The 27,348-nt window shown below is 46.7% G+C and overlaps 1 protein-coding gene across 8 annotated transcripts in view; it reads left to right on the top strand.

The window, feature by feature from the left end:
- The first annotated feature begins 11,746 nt into the window (after positions 1-11,746).
- ARID1B (AT-rich interaction domain 1B) overlaps positions 11,747-27,348 on the top strand; it is a 317,889-nt gene continuing 302,287 nt past the window's right edge. For all 8 annotated transcript variants that reach the window (XM_052684763.1, XM_052684754.1, XM_052684719.1 and 5 more), the window contains exon 1: positions 11,747-13,429. In XM_052684763.1, coding sequence (XP_052540723.1) covers positions 11,762-13,429 — 1,668 coding nt within the window. In that variant the 5' untranslated portion in view covers positions 11,747-11,761. The remainder of the gene's footprint in view (positions 13,430-27,348) is intronic.

Here is a 27,348-nt window from a genome sequence, read left to right as displayed (position 1 = left end):
TCCTTGCAAATGCCCACTCACCCATTCCCGGCCCAGGAGTCCCAACGCAGCCGCGTGGAGCTGGCAGCCTGAGCCTGAAGCCGCTCACCCACGGAGCCACCCAGCACAGCCCTGCCAGGATCTGCTCCCTCATCAGGATTTGGCTCTGCTGGGTCTCTGGGCTGCCTCCAGTCAGAGCTGTGGGGCTGGGAACAGGGAGAAGTGAACCACTGTGATGGGTGAGTGCTGCTCCGCAAGGTGCTGAGGGGTCAGCAGCAAAGAAGTGAGATGCAAGAAGCAGTGAGAGCAGCAAGGGTGCTGTGTTTCCCCCATGCCATCACACCTAGCTCTATACACGTGTTCCCCAGCTTGAAAATGCATCCCCAGGCTTGAAAACACATTCCTAATTGTTCCATGATCATCTCTGAATTGTTTCTGGATCCCCTGAGTCCTGGCCTTTGAGTCTTGTTCCTTCCTGAGAAGTGCTGAGGAAGGAGAACGAAACTCCAGAGGTGAGGGTGACAGCTCTAGGCAGCCAGGCACCGTTTTGGCCAGAGGAATCACCGCTACAAGCTCTAGAAGCGGTGAAGGAGAAAAGCTGTGTCAGAGAACCAGGAGGCTTAAAGTTTATTGAGAAGGAAAAAAAAAAAAAAAAAAAAAAAAAAAGTAAGAACATGGAATGTTGTAAAATGCTGTTAATATAGAGTAAAGGTTGATTAGTGGTCATGCCCTTCCAAAATAAGCACTGCCTAGACATGAACTGTGAAAAGCAAGAATTGCACTTACGCATGCCAGCTCCATACACTGCATCTGCCAGGCTGGTGCCAGAGCTGCATGCCATATCCTGGGGTCCCTCTGGAAGTGGAGCCCATGAGCACAGCTGAGTGAAGAGCAGCACCTGTGCAAACAAGGCTTGTGAGCAGGTCATACAGTTTGACCAGGACCATTTCATCTGGCCTACACAAAAAGACCAAAGTTTTTACATTCCTTCTTCATCCCCTGCTCCTGGATAGTGTGCTGTTGACACCCTTCACCTTTTCCCCTTGGGTCTCTTCTGAGAGCTAATTTACACCACAAGAGATTTTCTGTATACATATAGTTTGTAATTACTGAAACTATGAAGGCAGTGCAATTTATTCTATTGTCATTTTTGCTGGTATTGACAAACCTGTGCTCCAAATGACAGAATCTATTATAGAAAAATAACTTTTTCATTACACATTGTTTCTTCTGCCTATATTCAGTCTGATCTTTTCACAGTACTCCATGACATAACTTTTTGGCAAACAGATTTAGCCCGGTCTTCTCCTGAAACTCCCTCTGCATTCTCCCCGTATGTAATGCTTTCACATGTGGTACCTCAAAGCTGACAGTAACCAGGGCCAGTTTCATGCCCTGTCTCTAACAATACCAACAAAATTGATTGGTTTAGGAATTGCTGAAGGGAGTGCTTTGCTGTGAATAATAAAATCCTAGGCAGTTTAGTGTGGATACTTCTATTAGTAGCGAAACAATATTTTCTGCTAGTAGAATAAAACTATCTCCCACCGCTGGCATAAAATATTATTGGTAAAAATATAGTTTTACTGGCACAACTGTGTCTATACCAAAGGCTTCTGTTGAACAGCTATGCCTGTCAGGGCTGGCATATCTTTACAGATATGCTAGATGTCAGGCCTGTAAACATGGTCTTGGTTTCTCAGAACCCACGTTCACCTCTTCTCAGCTCAGTGACAACCCTGTCCCACAACTGTGTTCAGTACAGTTACTTGTAAGACAGTAAACGCAAATAAAGATGCAAATGCATGTTGTAATTCAAATTAGTGAGACAACATTCTATTCTGTCATTCCTTCCTTACAGCTACTTAATGTAGATTGTAGATTCATCAAATTTAAGGTCAGAAGACACCTTTAGGTCATACAAATGGAGGTATGACACAGGTCAGGCAATTTTATGCAATTAACCTTAATGATTCATAGATGAGCAAGCATCTTCCAGAAACCATTTTTAAGTCAAAGATACCAAGTGAAGAAATCAGCATTTTCCTTACTAGCCTATTAACTTTTGCCTCACATTACCAAATCCAGGGTCATAAGACATTTTGACACCTGTGATGCCCTCTTCTGTGAGCGTACCTCTCCTTGGAGCTCCTCCTCTCTCTGATCCTTTCCTTGATCATTCTTACACTCTTTCTAGCTGCAGTCCTCTAGGTAACATTGCATTATGTTTTCCAGCAGCAAACCTGCAATCTCTCCCCCCCCCGAGCAGCAAAAAACCAGCCAGTTGAAGCACAGACAGACAACTAATCCCCCACTTTTATCTTCTGCAGTGAGTGGGTGAACTCCCTAGTGAAAGAATCATTCTCAGTGGGTACCATCAGCTCTGTGAGGAAGGTTGGAATACCATCAGTTGGGTGGTGCTTATTTCTATTTTATATTTTCTGGTGGCCGAGTATGCATACTGCACTGATTTCTGTGCTCTGTAAAGGTAATAAGCATGCCTGGGCAATAATATTTGTTAGGGCTGGGGATATTTCACAGATATAAATCTTAATAAGTTTATTTTAAAATAGAGAGTTAGGGTTTTGACTGATGTGTATTTGTAGGTACAAACGTACACTTCATATTAAATTCATATTATTAAAGCACTTACAAGAGAATCAGCCAAGCAGAAGATGACAAGCTTAAAAGAGATACCATTGCTATGACAGAAACGAGAAAAACAAACAAAATTCCCCCTTTACATTCATTCTTTCTATCCCATAAAGTGTTTATGAGCGTCTCAGTTTAACTATTCCTATCTTCTCTGAAGTAATCAATAAAGGAATACCTTGTGTAGAGAAGCATGCACTTTTGCATTTCCAGCTAAACAGTACAGATCTGAACAAATTCCTCAGGATACACTTTTATTACTAGAGAAGAGGCTGAATTGTTTTGCTTTGCGAATAACCAGCTGAATAGCCTGTAACTCGATTTTTATTAACATCCAGTTGTCTGTCACATACCTCAATGTCCAAGTGCCCCTCTGTATAGTGTTCATGAGTACTTGACATCAGACAGCTGGTAATTTTCTCAATATGATGTATAACAAGAGACTTTATTGCGATAATTTAGGACAGACCCTTTAGAACATGTAAAAGAGTTCTTGGCTGGGAGCTGTTTCTCCAAATCTATCTGAGAAATGGCTTGCAATCTTACTCATCTTCACAGGTGTTTGATGCTATTGATTTACAATTTTATATTGCAATTCTAGCAGGTTAGCTGAAATAGAACATACACGTACAAAGGACATTAAAGAGTCCAATATCTCCAGCTCAAGAGAATGAGATAGTTCCCTTTCCCATTTAATCATAAATGTTTCTTTAGTGGGCAATAAAGAAAAAGCAATGGCTTTATACAATCACCCTACAATGTTCGGAGATTCGTTGCAAAGGAATAAGATTTGTTCAGATAAAAAAGGATTCTCTAATACAAGTGAGTTTAACGTCAGGCTGAATAAAGGAACTCCTGAACTGGAAGTAAAGAAAGAAAAAGAGAAGTCTAGCATGTTACACCTCAGTTGTATGTCTAAGTGAAACATGAATTTGTTTTTAATGAATAATTGAGATAAATATTTCAAAACACTGAAATCAGTTGGTTTTGTGGTCTTCAAAGAAAATAGGCACAAAATATATGCAAACACACACACAAGCACACATACAAAGGAAAAAAAAAGCAGGTTACTTTTAAGCTGGTACAGTCATCACCCTCTGAACAGAAATCTTGGATTCAGGTCTGTTCCATAAGAACAGAAGTTTCACACCAGCCAGCTCATGATTCCTCTGCTTTCAAAATTTAGAAAATCATTTCCCTTAGCTAAGTAGTAAGCTGGATTTATAATTTGTAATAGAATCGACTGTACTCAAGAGGTTGCATAGTGCTTTTAATGATTCCCTTTCCTGCCCAAGTAAAGTTAGTAATAAGTCTTTTAAGCAGGATGAAGCACTGAATGGGGTGAAGATCACAATAGTGAACTTCAAAACAGACATAAAATAGAGATGACCTAATTCATTCATACTGATCCAACCCAATTAATCAGGAGTGCTTTTCAAATACATGGCTCAACAGAGCTGTGCAAATAGGATCCCTGTATAAAAACGATACATATTAAAATTAAATCAGAAAAGTGTTTAGTATTGGCCTCACTTCACTCCTGCTGAACTCTAATTCTGCTGTCACGAGGTACTTTGAAAATGCCTGTTCAGTAGGACCAGCCTCTCAGGGAAAAGCAAAAAGAAAACAATTTTGATGATTTTACATATTGTGTCCTTTTCTGAGAATGAGTGCAGTCCCTGATTTCTATCTGGTGAGAATCACCATGGATAGCACTTCCCAAATTAGGCTCCTTTCTTCTTGGACATATGCACAGTAAGTTTACACCCAGCGTAGAATGGTGTGGCAATTTAAATTTAAATGTAGTTAAATGAAAACCACGTTTGTCCAATCCTCTGGGTGAGAAGAAAAACAGCTGTAACATGGCAAAAAGATCTGCACACATTTCATTTTTTATGAAGTCCGCTGAAAAGACAAAATTGAGATTAGAAAAATCTTAATAAAATTTGTCTATTACTTTTTAAAGAGAGAAGCTGGTATTTTGTCGTTCACCTACAATGTCCCTAACATCCACCAAGAGAGATAAAATGATAGGGATGGCCTGTTTGGAATGAAAAACAAATAGCAGAAAATTAATTAGTATACAAAGCAAGCTTTATGTCAGTCCCTGAGTCTTTGCTGCCTCTGACTATAGCATCTGGATTTGTTAATGCAGATGACTCATGTTGTTAAGCCTTTGTTAAATAAGTAGTTGATATTTTGGATTAATGAAATGGTCGTTCTAATTTTAATAACATTGCTTTTTAAATTTAAACAAGAAGAAACAGATGTTTTAAACAGACCAGTCCTCACCACATGATTTGGTCACTAAATGTTATAGTTTAACAGGAGCAAGGACTCCAGGAATCACTAAGCATTGGGGATCAGACCCTGCACAGGTAACACGCTGAGATTTTACAGAGATGTGTATCTGGAAGTGGTTTACATCCACTCTTTTCTTAGCACAGTTCATCTCTCAGCTGGAGCAGGGAACCAACCATGGGAGTTGCTCTCATAGCAAGGACTTGGCTGTGGCTTTGGCAGTCAGATGTGTTGTGGCAGAGAGGATGTGAAAGCAAAGCATTCGGATGGCAGTTGGTGGTGACGTCCTGTCTGCTGGGACAGGAGGCCTTGGGGAGGGTCTGTATAACTGACAACAGGTATTTTAGCTGCCACCTGATGGTCCAGCAGGATGCCTTACATGCACCCTACTCTGCATCACCATGGTCAACATTTAAAGCCTAGAGGGATGCACTCTTCATAAACATTGTGCTTATTGCCACATATCAGCCATTTTTTGTCCCTCTGCCAGAGTCAGCTGTATCCTCAGATCTGCTGGTTGACTTATCCTAATCTTATTTGGGCAAATGGGTCTGAGGTAATGCAGAGTAAGTCCAGTAACCTGGCTTGTTTAATCTGAGATGTGCTTGGGAACACACATAATAGCACCTGCACTGCCAGATGCGAGGAGCATTCGTATTTGGTTGGGGTAATGCTGGCAAAAAAAAAAAAAGGGGGGGGGACAGTAATTTTTACTGGCTCTGCTGGGCTTTGGAAGAAAGTGGCTTTTAATAATATTAGGACATCACATATCCTTTGGCCATATTGCTGGTTGGACAGGCCCTATTTATCTCTCCCTGCCTCTAGGCCTCCTCACAGTGCCAGGCAGAAAGAAACAGGTAACGTCATGTGTGTTTGGTCCCATCTCGTCCCCCTTCCTGTTATGCCAAAGCTGAGCCATTGGGTGAGTCAGTGCAAGGATCTGGATAAAAGTAAATTATTTCTACCTCCTTGACTAACTGGCACAGGTGCAGCTGCATCACAGTTGCTCCAGCAGCCCAAAAGTCCATGCCAGAAGGGTACAGCAGTCACTTGGAGCTGCTGGAGCTGAGAGAAATGTTGGTGCACCCAGCCTTCCTCCCACCTGGTCTCAGTTCCTCAGTGGTGAAGTAGGGACAACTGGAATTATCAGTATGATGGCGTGCTTAAAGCATAAGTGTGTCAAAGCTGGAACTCTCAAGCCAGGATGTGTTTCACTTGGGAAATCAAAGGGTGGCTGGGATGGAGAAGTCTTGAGGAAGCTTTATCTGGGCTTTCCCTCCTCCTCTTCCAGCCTTTGCAGTGCCTCCCTCTCTTATTTTGGTGTCTCCTGTGTATAGAGGCCACAGGAAAATGGCAGCAGGAGTAGCTTTGCTGGAACTCGGAAGGTAGGACTCATTCAGAGAGAAAGCAGCAGCGTGAGTAACTTGTCTACCAACTAAGGGAGGTTGAGACAATCAAAAATCAGCCTTCTGGAATATGGGGTTATCCAGAGTGTGAATGTGCATGTACACGCAAGAGTGAGGACTGAAGATAGGTGTGGGAAGGAGAGAATTAATAACCATTGCAAAAGGGGAAGGTGGGGCTCCACCTAAAGGACTTAGAGCTGTTGGAATAGAGATTGTGAATGGTCAACTACTACAGAAATGGGTTAGAAATACAGTACATCAGGCAAAAATTTTACTTTTTACTCCCTTCCTCCTCAGAATTGCGTATCAGCTATGAAACATAGGAAAGGAAATTCAGTTTGCAAAGGAAAAAAAAAGTGCTATCTCCTACTGAAATCCATGCATTTCCAACTGTACATACAAATATTCTACAAAAACTTATTTTTCTTGGTGAAGACATAGAAGCCACTGTAACCTGGTCCTAGAAACAGCAGTTGATAAATATTATAGACTATAGATAATGCTTGCATTGTGCCATATAAAAAAACGCTCCAGAAAAAGGTTAGGAAAAGACTACTTCTTTAGTTCTGGAAGATGCAACTTATTTACAACTAAGTTACTAATCTTGTTTATTTAATGCATCTGAAAACTGTGTGTTAAGAGTCTGACTGTTTCTTCTATGCATCAGCCAGGCCAGCCCGCTACAGCTGGCAAAAGAAAGAATCTCTGACCAATGTGCAGCTAATGGCAAATATTTTTTTTGCTTTCCCAATGGGTTAGTTCTGTCTCTTGCACATCAGCAAAGAGAAGATTCATAAAAGACAGAAAAATTAGAAAAAAAAAATAGTAGAGAACTCTGTGATAACCACTGCACTGAATCTTGCTTAAGATTTCCCCTTTAAACGTGAACAAGACCATCCATTTTTCATTTAAAGGAAGGCTGCCCTTTTCCTAGGCTTCCCCAGAATTCACTGCTATTCTCAGACAATGACAAAAGATCCAGAAATGTTGATGAAATTCTGTTTAAAGGCTCAAATTTCAGCAGTGGGTAAAGGCAGAAATCAACACCATTCCTCTCTCACTGCCAAGTAGATTTTGGTTTGATTTAGAAAAGCACTTGGGCTGCTATCTCACCAAAGTAGACTCTGGAGCTGTTGTTCCTGGAGGCCTTGGTCTGCAGAAGCACTTAATCAGGGCTTAACTTTAAGGAAGTGAGTGATCTTATTGACTTCAATGGATGTTGTGCATTTGTAAAACTGCGGGATTTAAACATTCTGTTCAAGTGGTCCAAATCCTGCAAGGTGAAAAATGGCTAATGTTGCATTTCCTTAATAAAATCATGTGTGACATTCTTGAGATGGAGATGGTGGTGTTTTGAAGTCCTTTTGTTTTCACACTGACAGAAGAAAAAAAATTAATTAAATTGCCTGGGATTAGTGGCTGCTAAAGAATGGATTTTAATTAAATGGTAGAATGTGTCACTCTGTACACGTTTTAGGCCACAATCTGTTGGCATAAACTGTGTTTTTTCCAAGTGCATTATGACCAGCCGAAATAAAATGATTACACTTCACAAGCAGCCTTTACACCTAACAGATTCTTGCTTATCAGCTGGGTATCAACTGCAATAGTTTACATATTCCATTTGCGACTGAAATGTAAATATTACATAATAAAGAAAATACTGCTACGTTACATTTATGTGTGTGTCGACCACATAAAGGTTCTCTTAAGGGGAAAATCCCATTACTGGAGCTCAAATACCGAGCTAAAGCATAAAGTTAGAGCTCGGAGCTGGCTGCTTTCTTTTCTGCGATCTGATTTATGGGTTATTGAAATCAATTAAAAGATTTGCACTGACTTTGGAACAATTTGAATTGGGTGCTTAACTAGTAAAAGAAGCGATAGTTTAATAAAAGCCCACATATTTCTTTCTTTTTTGCTCATTAACTCTAATGCCAGTCTAAAGGAGGAAATTGAGAATTACAGTGAATTTGACAACTGTTTCATCTAACCGCACAGTGGATTTAAACAGAAAGCAAAACAAGAACCAAACAATAAGGGATAAAGGGATTTTTAAGGCTCTTGTAGATAGTCAGATCAGATGCAACAGGCTCCTAAACCTCTGCCTGTGTTCTCACATAACACATATATGTATGCACAACACATAAATATAAATTAAGCAGCTCAACAATGCTGTTTCTTCTAGTGTCTCCGAAATAACACCTCGGAGCTCTTAAACCACTGGTTTGCATTCTGTATCTCTCTTTGCTGTCACAATGTGTGACTTAAAAGCTTCTGCAATGACCCAACAGGGACACTGTGCTAACTTTCACCAGGGCTCAGGGCCTGTGCAGACATCACTGCCAATGTTGCACACCAATGGCCAACAACGCGTTCAGAAAATTTTACTGTTTATCCTGGAAAATGATCCCAGAGCACAGGAGTTTGTAATTCATCAGGGAAGAAATTGAGAAAGGAATCCATGCCTGGACAACGTTGGTGTATAGAAAATAATTACATTGAAGAAACAATGAAAACGGAATGAAAGTTGAAACTGCTTGTGGTATCAAATATCAACGCAATCATTTTGCAGCAGATAATATGCATGGCAATTAGAGCTTTCTTACATTATAATAAATTCATAATTCATGCATACAGCGAGAGCTTTTGGAAAGGAGGCTTTGAATTTAACAAACACTACCACTCATCATCTGAGCAAAGATGGCAAAAGGAATTTCAACATTATTTGTGATCTACAAAATCGAACCATCGCTGCTTTGTGTTGTGCTTCCCGTGCACAGACTGCAGTGCCTTCTGTCTGCTTGAGGGTGTGGCATCTGCCATTGGGGAGGAAAACTGGCATGTGTTGCCTTTTATAGCAGCCTGATTGCTTTGTGCTGGGGGCCTCTATTTCAGAGGCTCTTCGTTCCAATCCTGCAGCCGAGTTGCTGAAACACATGGAAGGAACAGGAGTGGTACCAACTCCTTGGTTTAAAGCATCTTTTTTTATTTTATTTATTTATTTTTTACTGGAGAGAACATTTCAAAGTAAATCTCTGTTAAACTTTGTGGGTTATTTTCCTGATTGTGAGTTGCGGAGCACATTGGGAAGTTCTGAGCCACTGCCGAGGTGCTATCAGTAGATGTTATCGGGGCTTAAATGTATATATTTTTGCTCAGATAAAATTGTGTATAAATGTGTAGTCCATTTAAAATTTTATTTTAGAGCACACATGTAAATAAATGCACACAAGTAGACATCTATATTTGTATTTGCATATGAAAGGCTACAAAAAATCAGTGTATGTGATTTAATGTGTATAATTAGTGAGCATTTGAATGTAAAAAAGAAGAAAATCCAGGAGAAAATGTCAAAAAGGCTCACTAACAAAGATGTAGTATTCTCTTGGCAAAAGCTGATGAATGATTTGGCATGAATTCACCGTACAGTTCTGTTATTCTCTCTCCTACAAAGATGATATGCCCCTTTCGAGCAGTTTGCATAGAACTGCAATTTGTTGTTACTGGCCATAATGACCCCTGGGTACACACCTGATTCCCCCTGCTACAGTCACTCACCATTTTTTCGCCACACTCTTTTCTAGTAGCTGTATAACATCTTGGCACTTGCAAACTTGCTTTCTTTGCAAAAGCAAGCAAAAAATACGTTTCTAACAGATGTGTGAGTGCGATGCGCTTGATGAACATTGAGACTTTTCAAACCTGGATCCATAATGGAGTATTTCTGAGTACTTCTGACTTTTCAGACAGAACTGAAATTAATAAAGATTGGAACTGCGCTGTTCGTACTGGATCAATAATCACAGCATGTAACTCAATGTCAGGGCATGATGCTTCTGTTCTCTAATGCTTTCACAATGGGAATGATAAAGTCCACCTGCAGTCCACCTGCTCGTGACAGCATCTTCCATGACATGCTGCATTTCTCTACCAGTATCACTGAGTTTCCTATTTATCTATTCTGAAATTTGAAAATGTGATGATCATTAACAGTATGCATAGGAATATTCATTTAAAACAGTGCTCTTAGGCCCTAGCTACACTGAAAACACTGCTAACATCTCAGTTTGTTAGGTGCTTCCTTAGCAGAATATTTGACCTCGAGATGCTTTCATTAGTGTAATGTAGTGTGTAACATTTACTTTTTCTTATGCTGGGGTACTTTTTGTATCAGAATAGTTATAAAAAATCCCCCAAACCATTCTGAAGGATGCTTTAAAAATGTAGGTCATCTGCAACAACTTTTCATGTGCTATTTGGATGACATATTTGGATTTTTGTTCTGGTACTGCTGTGTTTTCACGAGTGTCCTGTGCATACGGGAAATTACATTGTGTGGGGAAACAATTACGAGACTATATGCCTCTCTCTTCTTGATCATCTCCCATTATCTGCAAATAAGTACAGAGAACATATTGAGAACAGCCCTATATATAAAAGCATCATCAGCGCAAATGACCATTAGAATTTGGAGACAGCTGGGCAATGTGGACAATGGCACCAATGGTACAGCTGCAGAATTTAAGTTACATTTTATAGATGTCAGCACTGAAAATTTCGGGGGGGGGGGGGGGGGGGAAGAAAAAAAAAGGCGGGGGGTTGGGAGGGGAAGGCAAAAATAAGAAAAAGAGAGAAGAGAAAGCACAGCTTTTCTGCGAAACAGCATTTCTCTGCCAGAGGAACGGAACGGAGCTCCTTTCCAGACCTCCGAACTCTGACCGCCGCCTGAGGAGCCCCGAGGCCGGGCGCGGGGCAGCGCGCTAGGGGCCGCCCGCTCCTTTCCTCCCTTCCCTCGGGACAGCGCTCGCGGGCGGCCACGGCCCGGCCGCTCCGCCGCCGGACCCGTCTCTGCAGCGCCGAGCGGCCGCGGGGCAGCGCGATCCGCGCCCCGCGTCGCTCCAGGTGCCGGCGCGGAGAGCGGGCGCCGGGCCCGGCAGAGTCCAGTCCGCGTTTTGCGAGTGCGCGGGGCGCGGAGCGCGGAGGGGGCGATGTGGCTGCCGGGGCTCGCCTACCCGCCCGCCGCTGCCATGCTGGGCCAGCGCGGCTCAGCCAGACGTGCGCGTACCCATATCCGGGTTAGGGAGGAAAGGAGGAAAAAAAAAAAAAAAAAAAAAAAAGTTTCATTTAAACCCGAACAAAAAACTTCCAACATGAAGTCACACAGCGGGAGCGGGCGCGCAGCGTAAGGCGCTCTTACCATTTCTCGGCCACGGACTCGAGGAGGGGATTTCTGCGGAGCGGAGCGGCCCGCAGGGACGCCCCGGCCCGGCCGAGCCCTCTCGCCCCGCTCGTCTCCCCCCTCCCCCCGGCTCTCCCCCCTCTCTGAGCGCGGGGGCCGAACTCCGTCTGTTTTTTTGCCCGATTTTTGGTCTTTTCGGTCCCAACGCCAGTCCCTCCAACCTCGCGATGTGGCGGTGATCATGGCCGCGCAAGTGGCGGCGGCTCCGGCGGGGGCGAACAACAACCAGGGCAAGGCGCCGGGCCCGCCGGAGCGCGGCCCGGGGGGGGGGCCCTCCGCCGAGCAGCAGCCCGCGCCGGCCCGGCGGCAGCACGGCGAGCCGGCCATGGCCCACCGCGCCGCTCCCAACGGCGGCAGCACGGCCGGCGGCCCCTCCTCGGAGCCGGCGCTGAAGGAGGCCGGCGGCGGCTCCGCGGCGCGCTCCTCGTCGTCCTCGCCGCCTTCCTCCTCCTCCTCCTCCTCCTCCTCCTCCTCCTCCACCCCGAGCTCGGCCATGGAGACGGGGCTGCTCCCCAACCACAAGCTGAAGAGCGTCGGAGGCGATCGCCCCGCCGCGCCGCCCCACCACCACCGTGCCCACCACCCGCACCACCATGCCCACCACCACCATGCCCACCGCCCGCACCACCGCCACCACGGTCCGCCGCAGCCGCTGAACCCCTTCCCGCCGCCGCCGCCGCAGCAGCCGCCGCCTCAGCACCATCCCGCGCAGAATAGCAGCGGCAGCCTCGGCGGCGGCGGCGGCGGCAACAACAACGGCGGCGGCGGTGGCGGCGCTGCGCAGCCCGGCGCAGACATGGAGCAGCAGCAACATGGAGGAAAAGACGGCGTCCTGGGCGCTCCGGCCGAGCCGCCGCAGCAGCCGCCGCAGCAGATGCTGAATAAAGGCGCCGACGAGGAGGAGATGCCCGGCAAAATGGGCGAGCCCATCGGCGGCCGCTACGAGCACCCCGGCTTGGGACCCCTGGGCGGACAGCAGCAGCCCCAGCAGCCGCCCCCGAGCGCCGGGAGCGGCGGCGGCCTCGGCGGCGGCGGCGGCGGTGGCGGCGGGGGAGGCGGTGGCGGCGGCCCCTCCGCGGTGGGTGTCTCGGAGTTCAACAGCTATTATGGCAACGCTGCCCCTGCCGCTGCCAGCAGCGCTACGGCGAGCCGCGCCGGGCCTTGCTTTGATCAACATGGCGGACAACAAAGCCCCGGGATGGGGATAATGCACCCCGCGGCGGCCCCCAACAGCATGGACCCCCTGCAGAACTCGCACGAAGGGTACCCCAACAGCCAGTACAACCACTACCCGCCCTACGGCCGCGGGCCCGGCGGCGGCGGCGCGGGCGGCGGCGGCGCGGGAGCCGTGGCGGCGGCGGCGGCGGGAGCCGTGGCGGGCGGCGGCGGCGGCTACGGGGGCTCGGCGGCGGGCTACGGGGTACTGGGCTCGCCCCGGCAGCCGGGCGGCGGCATGATGATGGGCCCCGGCGGCGGGGCCGGCCTCGGCAAGGCTGCCTCCGGCGCGGCGGCGGCGGCCGGCGGCTTCGCGCGGTTCTCGGGGCAGAACCAGCACCCGTCCGGGGCCACCCCGACCCTCAACCAGCTGCTCACGTCGCCCAGCCCCATGATGCGGAGCTACGGCGGCGGATACCCCGACTACGGCGGCCCCGGCGCCCCGCCGCAGCCCCAGCCCCAGCCCCAGGCGGCGCCGGCCGCCCCGGGCAGCCAGCAGGCAGCGGGCATGGGCATGGGCAAGGACATGGGCGCGCAGTACGGGGCGGCCAGCCCGGCCTGGGCAGCGGCGCAACAAAGGAACCATCCGGCGATGAGCCCCGGCAGCACCGCGCAGCCCATCGGCAGGACGCAGGTAAGCCCCGCGGCGCCCGCTTCGGGGCCCGCGCACCGCTCGCGGGTCCCCACGCCGCTTTTTGCTTTCTTTATTTTTATTTGGATTTTATTTCTCCCCTCTCTCCTCCCCCCCACCCCCCCTCCCCCTGGGTCGCTCCCGCTGCTCGCTGCCCCCCTCCCGGCACCCGCCGTGCTGCGGGCACGGGCTCCAGCCGGGCCTCACCGCGCCGCGCGGCTCTGGGGCCGCGTTGCTCCTCGGAGCGGCGGCGGAGGGCCCGGCAGGAGCGGCCCGGCCGAGCGGGCACCGAGCGGCCGCGTTGTGTGGGGTCAGTGCGTTCCCGTGGGGCTTTCCGTTGCGCTTCTCTCTCTCTTTGTAACAGCCCGGGGTTTATTTTTATTTCCGAACAGAGCGAGTTGTCCGCAAATTAGTTTGTCATTAATGCGGAGTTACCGCAGTGCACACCGCTCAGCGCAGCTCGGGTGTGTGTGTGTGTGCTGGCTTTTTTTCCCCCTTTTTTTTTTTTTTTTTTTTTCTTTTTTTTTTTCTCTCTCTCTCTCTCTCTGGGAAGAGCGCGTGTGTGCGCGCCGCTGTGCGCCTGACTCACGGCGCTGCCCCAGCGCCGCGCTTCGCCCCTCGCACCCTCAGGGCGCTGGGCCCGTCCCGGCGGGTCGGGGCCTGGGGGGGGCGTTAAGGCGCGGGGCGCTGCCGAGAGCCGCCCCTCCGCCCTCGTTCCGGCGGGGAACCGCCGAGCGTCGCCGCCGGGGCCGAAGCTCGTTGGCGAGGAGCGGCTCCGCTTCTCCTCCGCAAGGTTTGGAATTTGAATTGTGGAGGTAAACGGGCTGCAACAGTCTCCAGACAGCTGCCTCCGAGTTGACATCTAATCTGCCATCTGATTGGCTCCCCGCTCGCCATTGGGCACTTCGCGCCGCTGATGTAAATAGCAGCGCCGAGCAGCGATGCCGGCACCCACGGCCCCGCCGCCACGGAGCGGCCGCGCGGGCGGGGTGGGGGGTGCGGCTGCGCGGGAGCGAGCGAGGGGGGGGGGAACTGCGCCGCGCGGGACCGGGGGCGAGGAGGGCTCCGCCGCCCTCCGTCGTCCTTCCCGTTGCCGGCCCTACGTGGGTGTCGGTGGTCTTTGGGCTCCGCGCTAACGGGACGTGCTGGGGAGGCGGCCCCTGAGAGCCGCTTTCGAGTTGCGCGCGTGGAAGCTTTGTGCTCCTGAAGCGCTTCGCAGCGCTGCGGGTGTTATGCAAGGGGTGAGGGCTGTGCGAAAACAGAATACGTACTTTGTTTTTATACGTCTAGGTGGGTATTAAAACCCTACCGTAAACTTGACGCCGTCGGTGTGGGCTCTTGCCCGGCTCAGGCTCCCGTTACACCCCTCGCTGTGCGCAGCGGTGCCGTGAGGGGTCGGCGGGCGCCGTACAAAGGAGCGAGCGGCGCCGTGCCTCCGCGCGGCATGAGCGGGGCCAGAGTGCTGCGGGAACGGCGGAAGGAGCCCCTCGTGCTGCTCCGGTGGGAGGCCACGCTCCAGTTCCCTACAGGACGGCGAATGGTGTTAGGTGGAGCAGTGCGCTAGGACGTCGTGGCTTGCTTTTCCCTTCAGCGAGACCTTGCAGTTAAAGAGCTGTTAAATCCGGTAATAGCTTTTAGCAGAGAGCATCGGCGAGAGCGAACGCGGGCGTACATGTTTGGGCGCTCCGACGGCGGGGCGTGCCCGTACAGGGCGTTCTTCAAGCAACAGAACACGGAGAAAAGACGGGGTGATACTGTGGGAGAGGCGTGGAGCATAAAAAATAGTAGCAGAAGCCCGGGCTGCGTCTGCCTGCTGCCTCCTGAGCGCTCTTTTCTGTCTGCAGGTCTCATTCCACCTCCTTTTATTTTTTCCACAGAAATGAGATGCCTTTTGAAGCGTCGATTCTTACCTGATTTTTTGCACTGATAAAAGGGTCCCTGGGAGCCACAGGGGAATGAGGCTCCTTGTGCATACTCTTTTGTAATTTGTGTAAGGACACCGCGTTGTTTGCTTGCTTTTAAACACAGGCAGTTTGGAATCCATGGCTTTTAAAGCTAGGAAAATCGTGATCTGAGCGGCACAGCGGATGGTTCTTCAGAGTGCTATTTCTTATGGCACGAATTGTTAAAAGTATTTTATTTTTATTGGCATGAGAGTAAATTCATTATGTCCTCAGTATGACCCTTAGAAATACTTCCTTATATTTATGGGTTTATGTCCCCTTTCACAGATTTTTTTTTTTTTTTTTCCCTAGTACCGTAGGAAATAAGATACAGCTCACAAAGAGCTGCCTGCCAAGGATGCTATTCTTTAATCTTTCTATTTTTATTTTTTTCTCAAAATAATAGTAATAAAGGCAGCTCTTCAGTTCTTCGTACTGAGATTTTTTTTCCATCTAAGCGTTCCGGTTGAAATAAGAATTTTTCTTAGCTTTTAGATGAATATTTTTAACATAGAAAATGGGTTGTATCAAATATTAAAAAAAAACAAAAAAAACTTGCCGTTAGCTTACAGAACACAGTTATTTCTGTCATTACCCTTTACTGTTAATTCCCAAGCGTCCATCTCCAGGTGCATTTGATCAGTAGACAGAGAAATGGAGGCTTTTTAAAAGAGCAGAAGGTAAGATCCAGTCCAGCAGTTGAACATGAGGCTTCTCTTATTTTTTTTTTTAATAGTCACCTGTGCGTAAGCTGTGTGCATGTACTCATGCATTAGAAAACACTCAGTTGTCATGTGTCTTTGCAAAGCAGGCGGTGATTGGCCCCCACACCTATAGGAACTGCTGTGCCTTGAGCAGAGAGCTGGGCTGCCAGGGGCCCCTAGCACCGAGATGCTCATGCAGGGGGTTCCTGCCTCAGTGAGCAGCTTGGTGGCTGTGGAGCCCCATTCTGCACTGAGTTCTGTGTTTGTACAGCCTATTAAATTATTTAAGGAAATTTTGCTTCAGTTTCATTTAATCTCCGTACCCAATAGTGAGAGGAAATGTCAGCTGGAAGAAGAGGCCTCCTGTTTCTGAAGAAACGCATGCTTCCAAAGCAGATTGTTGCTGCTGCGTGCTGCAGCTGTGGAGGGGTTTTGTGGTGCCAGCACAAAGCCCGGTGACCCTGCTATTTGGGTTGCTAGTGGACTAGTCAGCAATGCACAAATAGTACCATCCTAAGGCTCCTGTCATTCTCCTGCTCCGATGCGTGCTGCAGCAGCTGAGCTCATCGGGCTGTCTGTGCCGTATGTACCTCTTCTCCTTTGTGCATGTGTGTGATGTTCACGCACACCTCCGCTCACACAGAACGTGGGTCTCTCTGGGAATGCCTGCGGGGCATGGGATGCTGACCGGTGTTGGAGAAAATCTGCCGAGCTGCTTTGAGTTGGTGTACACATGGCTCAGCCGTCTGTTTTGCAACAGGGAAACTGACTATGCCCCATCATTCTGTAGCTCTCTTTGTGCCAAACTGGCTGCCTGTGCTGGGAGCTCTGGTTAAGGGCTGCGGAGCCCCAACCTGTGTGTATCTGAAGGCCGTCAGCAGCTGTTGGTGTGGCAGATAGATTCTTGATGTCTCGGTGGGAGAATAAATTTTTTTTTCCTGTGTGTTTTTGAATAAACAGCTTACTACTCACATAGCCTCCATTTAGAAGCAAATAGTTTTCTCAGTCAGTAGCATCTATATATATATATATACGTATATGTATATATAACGACTGTGTTTGACATGTTGCGGTTTGGTGCTCAGTCCTGGGTTTCTGTAGTAGCACTTGTGCCTACATGTCAAACAGCAGGACCCTGTCTGAAAGGTACGGTGAGGGAAGGGAGATGCAGGCTTGCCTGCTGTCCTGCCAGCTCTGCCATGGAACAGTTCTGCCACCAAGTTGTCGGCAACAGGCTTTTGGCATTCTGATCCAAATCCACAGGGAGGAAAACTAACTTCCTTGATCTGCTGCTATCTCTTTCAGTTGCACATATAAAATTTTCAAAATTACTCAGCATGCTCTATTAGGTGATTGTGTTTCATTCTGAAATACTGTCTTACCTAAAACTAGATGAAATTCATGGAATGAAAACAAGTTACAGCTGCTGTTAGATCTTTTTCTTTCTTACATTTGTGCCTCAAACATTTCATCATAGGTATTTGAGATTCCCATTGCCTGTGTGAGGATGGCAGTCGTTTATTTATCGTTGTGTCCTTAGGATTGTACCTGTGTCCTAGCAAGTTACATTTCATTACTTTTTCAAAACGTGCCATTTATCAGGAGGCTTGGAGGATTCTCTGTGGATATGTAAAGCAATGTTGCCACACTCGCTGTGCATGCATGCTCAAGGCTTTACAATCTCAGCAGCATGTGTTTGTGGTAGGCTTGCTTGCTGGAATGTATTTTAGAATTGTGATTATTAAGGTACTTGGGAAAAAAAACCTTTTTTTTCTTTCAATTTTGGGGCTATTTACACAGTGCTAAATACATGTTTTGGTAGGATTGAATGAGGACTTTAATTAAACTTAAATTAGAAGTATACCTTAGTGGTTTTCGAATTTGTTTTGAAAACCAGTTGTAGAGAAGTGGTATCGAGCAGCAATTGTTTTTATATTGCAGAGAGAGGCAAATACATTTAATACATGAAAATCTTATGGAGACAATCATATCCGGATAAAAATTATTTTACAGAAGCCTCACCTGTAAGTGTAAATGTTTTTCTGTAAAACTGGAAAGTTTCTGTCCATCAGATTTGTATTTTGGTGTTCTGATTGTAAGGTTACCCTCTGAATTCCTGTAATGTGTTCCTGCTGCCTAATGGTGCACTTCTTCATTCAGCATTACACGGCAGGGCTGGCACAGTGCTGCGATGCAGGAGGTGCAGGTGGGCTGGGGGTTGATTTCCTTTTCCCTCCAGTTCTGAAGCTGTGACCCGCTGGGAGCAGGTTGGCTCCAAAAGATCCCAGCTGCCTGAGATGGTGTTCCCCTGTTGCCAGTTCCTCGGGAACTGGGTTGTGTCAGGATACTGGTGCAGTGCTGGACACAGGAGACCCCTGGTGCTTACAGAACTCGGCTGACTTTGGTTCCTCAGTAACAGCAGAGATCCCGCCTGACCCACTGAGCATGGCGGCACAGCGCGGTGCTCCATGTGCAGGGCGGGACATGGGGCCTTGCAAGATGTGCTTTCAGGTGGGCGGACGCACCTTGGTGCAGCTGCAGGCTGGGGTAAACAGGGCTTTTGTGCTGTGAGCGTTAGCTTTGAGTACATGCAGTCTTGCTGCAGTCGTGTTGTGTTCTGGGGGGATGTCAGCATTACAGGCATTCATGTAGTTTCTGTGTACAGATGGCTGAAAAGGCTGGGTGCAGCTGAGGATTGGCCTGTAGTGTCAGTGCCGGCTCCCCTGCGACCACGCACTGGCACCTGAAATACTGGCATTCCTTGTGTTCAGAAGAACCCTAAGCAGTGCAGTGTCATCTCTGTAAAGCCACTGGATTTCTCACAGAATTAATCTCTAAGCAAAAGGGGGTTGAACACGTGCTGCGTGTGGGGTAGGTTCTGCGGAGTGGCTCTGATGAGTGCAGTATGAGAACACCCTGTGCATGGGGTTTCCCCTGCCATCAGGGCTGCCTGCTTTACTCACAGGCAGTCTGCTGTCCTTAAAGGGAGCAGTCCCGGGTCAGTGTTTGGGATGTGATGAATGCACAGCACAAAAACGTGATAAGCAACTTCTCAAAGCAAAGCTGCACTTTATCAGAGGTGCTACTAATCTTATGACTGGGAAATTATGAGAAGGTGTCCTCCTTGCTGTGTTGCGTGTATGGCCTTTTTAAAGAGAAACTCTGCTGACTGTGCCTGTGGAAAAAGCTGAAAGGGACCTTGTGTTTTCAACCCTGTCATGTAGGGGACAACACCGAGCGTCTGCTAGTCCCCCTCCAGTTCTGATCTTTCAGAAAAGGCAGGGTTTTCGTTCATAGATGAGTTTCTGTGTCTTGCCTAAGGATTGTTTTTCACCTGTGAATTGTCCTTACTGTGTTGGTAGAGTACCTTTTAGCTTCATCTGGAGGGCCCCTGCAACTATTTGGAAAATAGTGTAGTAAAGGATCATTATCCTGATGCTGCTATCAAAATGTTTCATTTATGTGTTTATTAAAGCAGATATGGAATCTGTGTAAAAGTGTTCAGCAAATGTGGTTTGGAAGAGTATTGATACGCAGTGCATCTAGTCTGGTGGAAATATTTGTTCTCTGACAACTACTGTGCCACATCATGGGGCTGCAGTTTCTGAATGGCAGCAGCCCATCTGGGGCTGTGCAGTGGAGCTGGATGGCTCTGCAGGGTACGCAAGATGCTGCTTTTGGTACAGAGCTATCAGCATTTGATCTACTTTCATATTGCTTCTTGCATTTGAGTCATGGTGGGTTTGGTAGGCGTGTCAGAGGGATGGAGCATGCATAGAGGTGTGTAATCTATTTATTCCTGTCCTTTTTGCAATTTCAAGAGCTATCAGTCAGTTGTCTTTTGCACCTGGACTTGCCGAACTGCCCAATGGTGCTCTGCCTTTAAGAGCTCGCTGTTGCCTTGGGCACGTGCCTGCCTTGGGGCCTCCTCAGGCTCAGAGGCACTGCGTGTGGGTTGGTGATGTTGCGGCTGTGTGAGACACTGCTGTAAGCCACAGCCCCTCTGTGCCCATTGCTCTCCCTGCCATCCCAGCGGCCCTCTCTCTGACCTGTAGAGCCACTGTTGAGCTGGGGGGAAGAAATTTCCTGTCTTTTTTCTGCCTTTTTTTTTTTTTTTTTTCCTTTTTAAATAGATCAGATAGCTGTGGGATTTTTGCTTGTTACTTGTATCCTTCAGAGTGTTTGCTTAGAGGGGGGAAAAAAAAAAAACAACTAGAAAACAAACCTGGGGAAAACTCTCAATGTAAAACTACAGATAGAGTCTTGTAAACTACTGCTCCAAACTGTTACATAAAGAATTTTTTCCTTGAGAACTTTGTTTGGAATTTATTTTAGTTATCTGCTTACTCAGAAGCCATTCTGTGGCAGGTTATTGTTGAATGACATTGGGTTTTTTTTTGCCTGCGTTAGTTACAAAACCGTGTTGCTTATGCAAGGTTGTTGTATAGGGTTACTTGCCTGTTGAAGGCCGTGTGGCCGAGTTGCACTGCTGCATTTGGGCTTAGGGCACTGAGGGCACCCTTGGCTGCCAGCACAGCCCTTTCATTTTGGGGTGCTGGCTCTGCCCTGGGTAATGTTTGCCTTCCATAACAGCTAGGAGTCAGTGTGCTGAAATGATCAGTGCCACGTGGGATAGTGAAGTGCCCAAGCGCTGCATGTGGGGCTGTGGGTGTCCCACTGCCTTCCCGCTGTCTGGGTGGATCTGGGCAGCGCTTGGATGGCCTGCTGGTGGGCAGGCACTGAGGCGTCAGCTCCGAGCATCTCCTTGGGGAGCAAACGGACAGGATTCATGGTTCTTACATTTTATTCTTTTAAAGTTAAAAATGAAGATAGGGAGGTTTGTTTTGACAGCCTGAAAGGCACAGGCTGCTTTATTTGCAGCCTTTGATTTAGACAGAATTTAAATTCTGTATTTATTTATTTCTTCTGTGTAGCAATTTGTGTTGTGAATATCTTGGACATTCTGTTTATGTGAAATACTGATGTCGATACCTTGCTTTCAGGTATCATTTACGGGAAAATAACTACCTTTGCGATACGGATATAAATTCACCATGCCGCAGTTACTTGGAATTTCTCTGTCAAGAAGAAGGAGCTGCTCCCGCGTTGGGACTCTTGCAGGTGGCGGCGGGCACCGCTGACCAGAAGGCGCACCCGGACAAACGCGGGGGGCGGGGCGGGGCGCGGCGCTCTGCAGCGGGCGGGGGTGGGGACGAGAGTCGGCGCGGCCGCTGCGGTTCCGCTCGGTCCGCGCCCTTCGCCCCGCGGGTTGCGCTGCTCCGCCGCAGGAGATGAGGCCGCTCTGAGGAGCCGGGTATAAACGCGATATTTGTAGCGTCTGTAAAAGTTTTCCCACGTGCGGCAAAGTAGTTCGTTTGTGTCGCGTCACATGATCAAAATATTCCACCCTTCCCCCCCCGGCCGTTACCAGCAGCGTTCTATCGCTGCTCCACCATCGCGCTGCCGGGCGGCTCGCCAGGACGCGGGCACGGCTCCGAACCGCGCCGTTCCCCGGCCGCGCTGCGGGACAGCGCTGCGCCCAGGTGCCTGCGGCAGGTGCTGCGGGCCGGAGGCGCTGCCCGTTGTCTGCGAGGGGCGCCGCTTCCATGCTTGCACTGTGCTTCGGTTACGGTGTGTATATTTTCTGCAGTCAGGAGCCTATCGTGTATCACTTGCCGTCCCCCTCCCGGCACAGAGGCAGTTTTCCTGCGAGGGAACCCTCAGAGCTGCTATTTCCATGATAGCTCTGGAATTTTGACTTTCTGTGAAATGCTGTTTGTTGTTGTTGTTGAACATGTGGTATGCAAATACAGGGAAAGAGCAACTGCAAAGTATTTTGTTGTGGTTCTTTTAAGTATTAAAAACACATTTTGCTTTTCTAATAAACCCCATAACCAGACCTTTTAATGTTTTGATATAAATAGCAATTACACTAACTGAGATCCAACCACAAAGAGAAAGAAGACATTTAAAATCATTCAGAAGAAGAATTCCTGCCTTAATTGAGCTCTTCCTTTGATGAGGAGGGACTGATGGCACATCTGTAGCGAGCTCTCTGGTGTTTTGGAGCAGCGTCTCGCAAGTTCTCAACATGTTGCTGTGCTCTCCAACATTTGAGTGGAAAAAAGCTATTCCACAGGTTAGGAAGGGCTCTGAGTGTGCTGCAGCCTGAGCTGTCAGGAGTTCTGTGTGCAAGGACCGCTGACAGCCAGAGCTTCCTGAGACCCTCTGCAAGGTTGAGGTTTAGATGCACGGGTTGGTTGGCTCATAGGTTAGGGATTGGGTTGTACGTGAGGGACTGCCTGCCCCATGGAAATCTTGCATTGCTCCCGTTCCTACATTCAATTCTTCAGAGCTCATTTCTCGTAATGGAGGGGGGGAAGGGCCACAGGAGGCTGTGGGCAGCAGCAGGGCCCTGGGTGCCTGTTCTTCCCTTTTGCTGAGGATGCCACGCTGCTTTATGTCAGCTGCACTATGGAATACAGTTGCTCAGGGCTTTTCCTGCCTTGTGTTCTGCAAGGAGAGTGAAGTGTGTTTGTCAAGTACTTTCTTCTATCTCATTTAGTTCCTTACCAAAGATTTCTTTTGTCCGAACACTGTGGTTGTTGTTGTTGTTCCTTTGTTTTGTTTGATACCCCTTTTAAAATGTAATGTTTGATGTATAATATAATGTAACCATATATAAGATAATGTAACCTTTGAATTCATTTTTCTCACTTTCTAACCCATCGGGGTGATGGAGAAGCCATCCCATTGGAAGCCTTCTCCCATTTTACAGTTGTGCGAGAGCAAGAAGTGTGAGCACACATCTCAATAGAGATGGCTTTTGAGCCATCCTGATACCCATCGCCACCTGTGACTTGTGTTGCTTGTCTCTTCTCGAGGGGATCTCTCACAGAAGTTGTTAGGGGAAGGATGGCAGCAGGGAAAGGTGTTGGCCAGGCAGTTCTCCATGTAGGCTGCTTTCCTTGCGGGTTATGTGGTGTTTGTGGAAAAAAACCAAACCCTAATAGGATTAGGAGGAATTGTACATCTGAAGGTTAGGGCGTAGAAAGAAGCAAGCTGCCAGTGATGTTTGCCTGCTATTCCCCCATGCCGTATTTTCTCAGGGGATGCAGCTCATTAAGATGGTGAATAAAGCTGTTCTTCTAGGAAGATACCTTAACAATTCAAATAGGAGCAGAGGCCAATTCCTCCTTGTGTGGTGATTTCTAAGTTCTGCTTTGCCCCTAAAGTACTGAGATATAAGTTCACAAAACTTGTTTGTTAGAAAAATCTCAGGTTTGCCTGTGGTAGTTACTGGTCTTTTGGCTTTGAAAAAGCTGAACTTGACTCATCCTGTTTGCTCCTGCTCTATGCTCTTGCTTTGGTTTGACTTTTTTCTTTGCTTTGGGTCAATACATTCTCTTGAAGTGATGGAGAAGGAAAGCAGATACTTTTCTGTTTAAGACTACAGCTGGCCATGGCATTGTAACAGAAGATCTAAACAATTCAGATTTCAGGTGGTGTATTTCCTTTTTAGAAGTCCTTGAGCTCACATGTAGTTGCTCTACTGTAGCAAGTTGCCTCAGACAGGGTGCCAGGAATAGGTAGAACTGTAATTATTCTTGAAAATAGAAGAGTTATGTCTAACTTTTTAGATGATGGGAGACAATATACTGTTTGTTTGTTTGTTTTATTTTTCCCCTCCAAGTCCACATCTGATCTAGAGCGTTCAGTGGCATGATTTGCCTGTCACTTTAGATTCATGCTTGGAAATAAGCAAGGAATTTTTCTTTTTAATAGAGTTCAATCTTTAGATACTTATCAGAAGATCCAGTGGATATTCCTCAAAAAGAAGGCTTTTTGTTCCTTTTGACTTTCAAGGATTAGGGGCTGAAAGTAAGAGCAAATAAGCAGATGAAAGACTGATGCGCATAAGTGTATTGAACAAAGCAGGCATGTGCCTGTTGTGTGGATATCAAGCCAGAATTTTATTTTATTTTTTCTTTCCCCAAAGATGATAATTGGAGAGAATGTATTGACTGTAGTGGCTGAATGAGCATTCAGAATCTTTGAAAAAGCCAGCTTCGAAGGTTGGGACTCATCTGACTGTACGTATTGCAGACATTTATATCTGATCTTATTGTGAGGGCTTGCCTTGTTTTAGGTGCAGGGAAACAGTCATTTCTTGGTAAGAATTGTCTCATCTTAAAGCAGGTGTGGCGTGTGGGTCTGATGAGTTGCACCTCTAATTTCCACCTTATCCCGCTCACTATAAAGTATTGAGCAGACGGGCTTAAGTGTTGGTGTTAAAGGGCAGGTGAAATTAATTCGTTCAGCTGTTTGTAGTGTTTTCAAATTATACAGGCAAGTGAACCCAGCTTTCTGTTTGGAGTTCTGGACTAACCTTTTTCATCATCGTCCTGGTAAAACTAATGTTTTAATAGTAATTTCTTGCTAAGCTTGTTAAGATAGGTTTCTTCTTGTTCTTTTTATAATACCTGGTTAGGGTTTTTACTGTTGCATTTCTTATGTTACATTTTTTCATGTAAGAACTGTCAACGCTTCTTTTGAAGCGCATCTGTAGACAGGAGTCATACTGGCAGATCTGAAAACAGTAGAATGAATTTTCAGAGTAGTTGACCTGAACGCTTAGGGATGCTATTCCTGTGCACAGGTGCCAGCTTTGGAAAAAGGATCTTGTCAGGCAGGTGTTGCTCCATGATCCATTGCAAAGCTCTGTGTGGTTGCAACTAGACGGCCCTTCTCTGCAGGCGCTGCCCACATTGGTGCTCCTGCTCTCCAGCCCTTCCAACAGAGCTCCATTTTTAAGAGATCTTTCTGATAAAGAGACAATTTATTTGTTTTAAACTTGAGTTTTTTGAGCTCTGTATACTCTGAAAAGTTGAATATTTTTCGAAAGAGGCTTTTACAGTTTGAAGTTCAACTGGTGGCACACTTTTTTTAGATGTACTTTCTTCCTTCCCCCATGAATGAGGGTAGGAGGAAGCATGGCCTCCTCAGGGTTGGCTGAAATGCTTTAACTTCTACAGCAAGGAAGGTGAGAATGGAATTGTCAAAAGAATGGGACTAAATTACTGAAACACTGACTGTTTAAAGTAGCTTCAGTGTGCTATAAAAGGCATGATTCTTAACAGTTAGATGTATAAACAGCACCACGTTCTCTCCTTGAACCTGATTTCTCACCACTCGCTTTATGTTATGGGAGCCTGAATCAGTATGGGAGAGATCACAGCCATTCTCAAAGTGTTAGTTTACGATGCCTCTGCCAGAAGAATAATCTGTCACCATATAGGATAGTAGAGAGAGAGGCACTTACAGGGAAGATTAATTGAAGTAATTCATCACTTTAAAATGAAGAAGGTTCATCACACAAAAATAAAAGCTAAGTATTTCATGTGCCTCTATTGGAATTTGATAACCATTTGTTTTGCTACGAAATCTATGTGAACTGGGCACATAATGCTTGTCTACAGAAGGAAATTTACCAGTACAACTACATGCTATAATTATATGCTATAATTATACCAGTATAACTCCCTACGGAGACCCTCTTACTCCAGAATAAGAGTTTTTGTGGTTTATCTCATTCTGCTTCCAAAGCACGTAGGCTTCAGTGGAGAAGGGTACTCTTACACCGGAGTAAGTTTCCACTCTGAGTTAGTTATATTGGTATAATTATGCATTTTCTTCCTTCAGTGTAGACAAGCCCCTAGTGTCTTTTCAGCTTTGAACTTTAGTTAAGAATTTCTTGGTCATGATAAGTGTCTAAGCATTTACTTAGTACGTTTTTGTGATGGAGCTTGGGTTTTTAACCAATTACTTAGGCCAATTAACAGGTTCCTGGGTCGTGGATAACAATAGGATATAAAAAGGGATCAAAATTCATGTTCCTTGCTGCTTGGATATATCTGCAGTTTTTCCCCTTCTGTGGTTTTACAAGTACTTGGCGTACAGCACAACAGGTGGAGTTGGCTGTGGCTGAATAATGAGTTCTGCATTGGACACTTTTTGTCTCCTGTTCCTCATTATTCCTTGAGCTCTGTTGTGCTGCGCCTCTAATTGCGTGCATCTCTGTGGATCTCTGAAAGTGGCTTCCTTGATGAAGTTGAAAAAAACGCTCCCCAAAATGTTAATTGTTTGGAGAATTAGTGAAATTTACTGATCTTCACACAAGGCAGATAGGACCATAATTGATGTGCTAGGCACAAGCTGTGCAAGGACCCCTCGGACTGGATGCAGAGGGAAGGCAGGGTGTAGATCCTCTTCTGGGTGTGATGCGCTCCAAGGCAGGGTGGAGATGTGCAGAAGGTGTCTGATAGGGTTGGTCTCTCTCTAGAAGCGGGTTCCTAGAGCTGGGCATTGATGTGGATACCGCTTTGACGTTAGCTGTGTGCTCTGGCTCTCTTCTGCCAGTGTCATCATTACTGCCTAGAACACACCTCACTCATCTTCATCTGCACGCCTCCCTCAGAGTATAGTAGTGAACTCTTCTTATTTAAGCAGTTTCTGCAAACAGCAACATCAGTGTTTTAGAAGTGTCTTTTTAATCTTTTTTACTTCTTAGGAAATAACTAGTTTGAAAACATACTTTTTTTTTCATCCCCTTAACTTTCTTTTATCAATATTTCTAGTATGCTGGTAGCGTTATAAATTCCATGTTGTCTCATTATGCCAGAAGTTGAAGTTTATGACTTCAAATGAAAAGCAAATTGCAGAAGCAGGAGAAGCCTTAAAATAAAGATGATGTAATAATCACCAAATCATAGAATAGCATGACTGGAAGGGACATCAAGAGGTCATTTAATCCATCCCTCTGCTCTGAGGCAGAATGAGGCAGACATAAACCGCTCATGACAGATGTTGCTGTATCCTGTTGTCATGTAGTAGTAAAACACTGATCAAAAAGGAATGCTGAAAATTATTTATACGTATGCTTTTACCCCCTCGAAGCTCAGTGTGAGATGAACTTGCCATAGAATTAGTGTGAGAGGATATAGAGATTCATACAGGATTATTTTAAGTATACGAGTTGTTTTTCTGGTTTTTGGAAACAATTCTTTCTGTCAGAATAGTCTAATTATGTTTGTGTAGTGTTGAATATAATACCCATTTCTAAAAATAAGCATGCTCTGCTTTTCAGGTGTATTTCTTGCTGAAATTGCTCTTGTTCTGTGTTGGCTTTAACTGATGTCTCATCTTCTTGGGCACTAGGAGATTTACTTTAAGAATGCGTAACATTTTCTTTTCATATTTGACAGTACTTCTGGTG

Source organism: Tympanuchus pallidicinctus, unplaced genomic scaffold (genome assembly GCF_026119805.1).
Source record: "Tympanuchus pallidicinctus isolate F22 unplaced genomic scaffold, pur_lepc_1.0 scaffold1, whole genome shotgun sequence".
NCBI lineage: Eukaryota > Metazoa > Chordata > Aves > Galliformes > Phasianidae > Tympanuchus > Tympanuchus pallidicinctus.
Note: the sequence above shows the minus strand (reverse complement) of the source record. Positions and strands in the feature narration are given on the sequence as shown.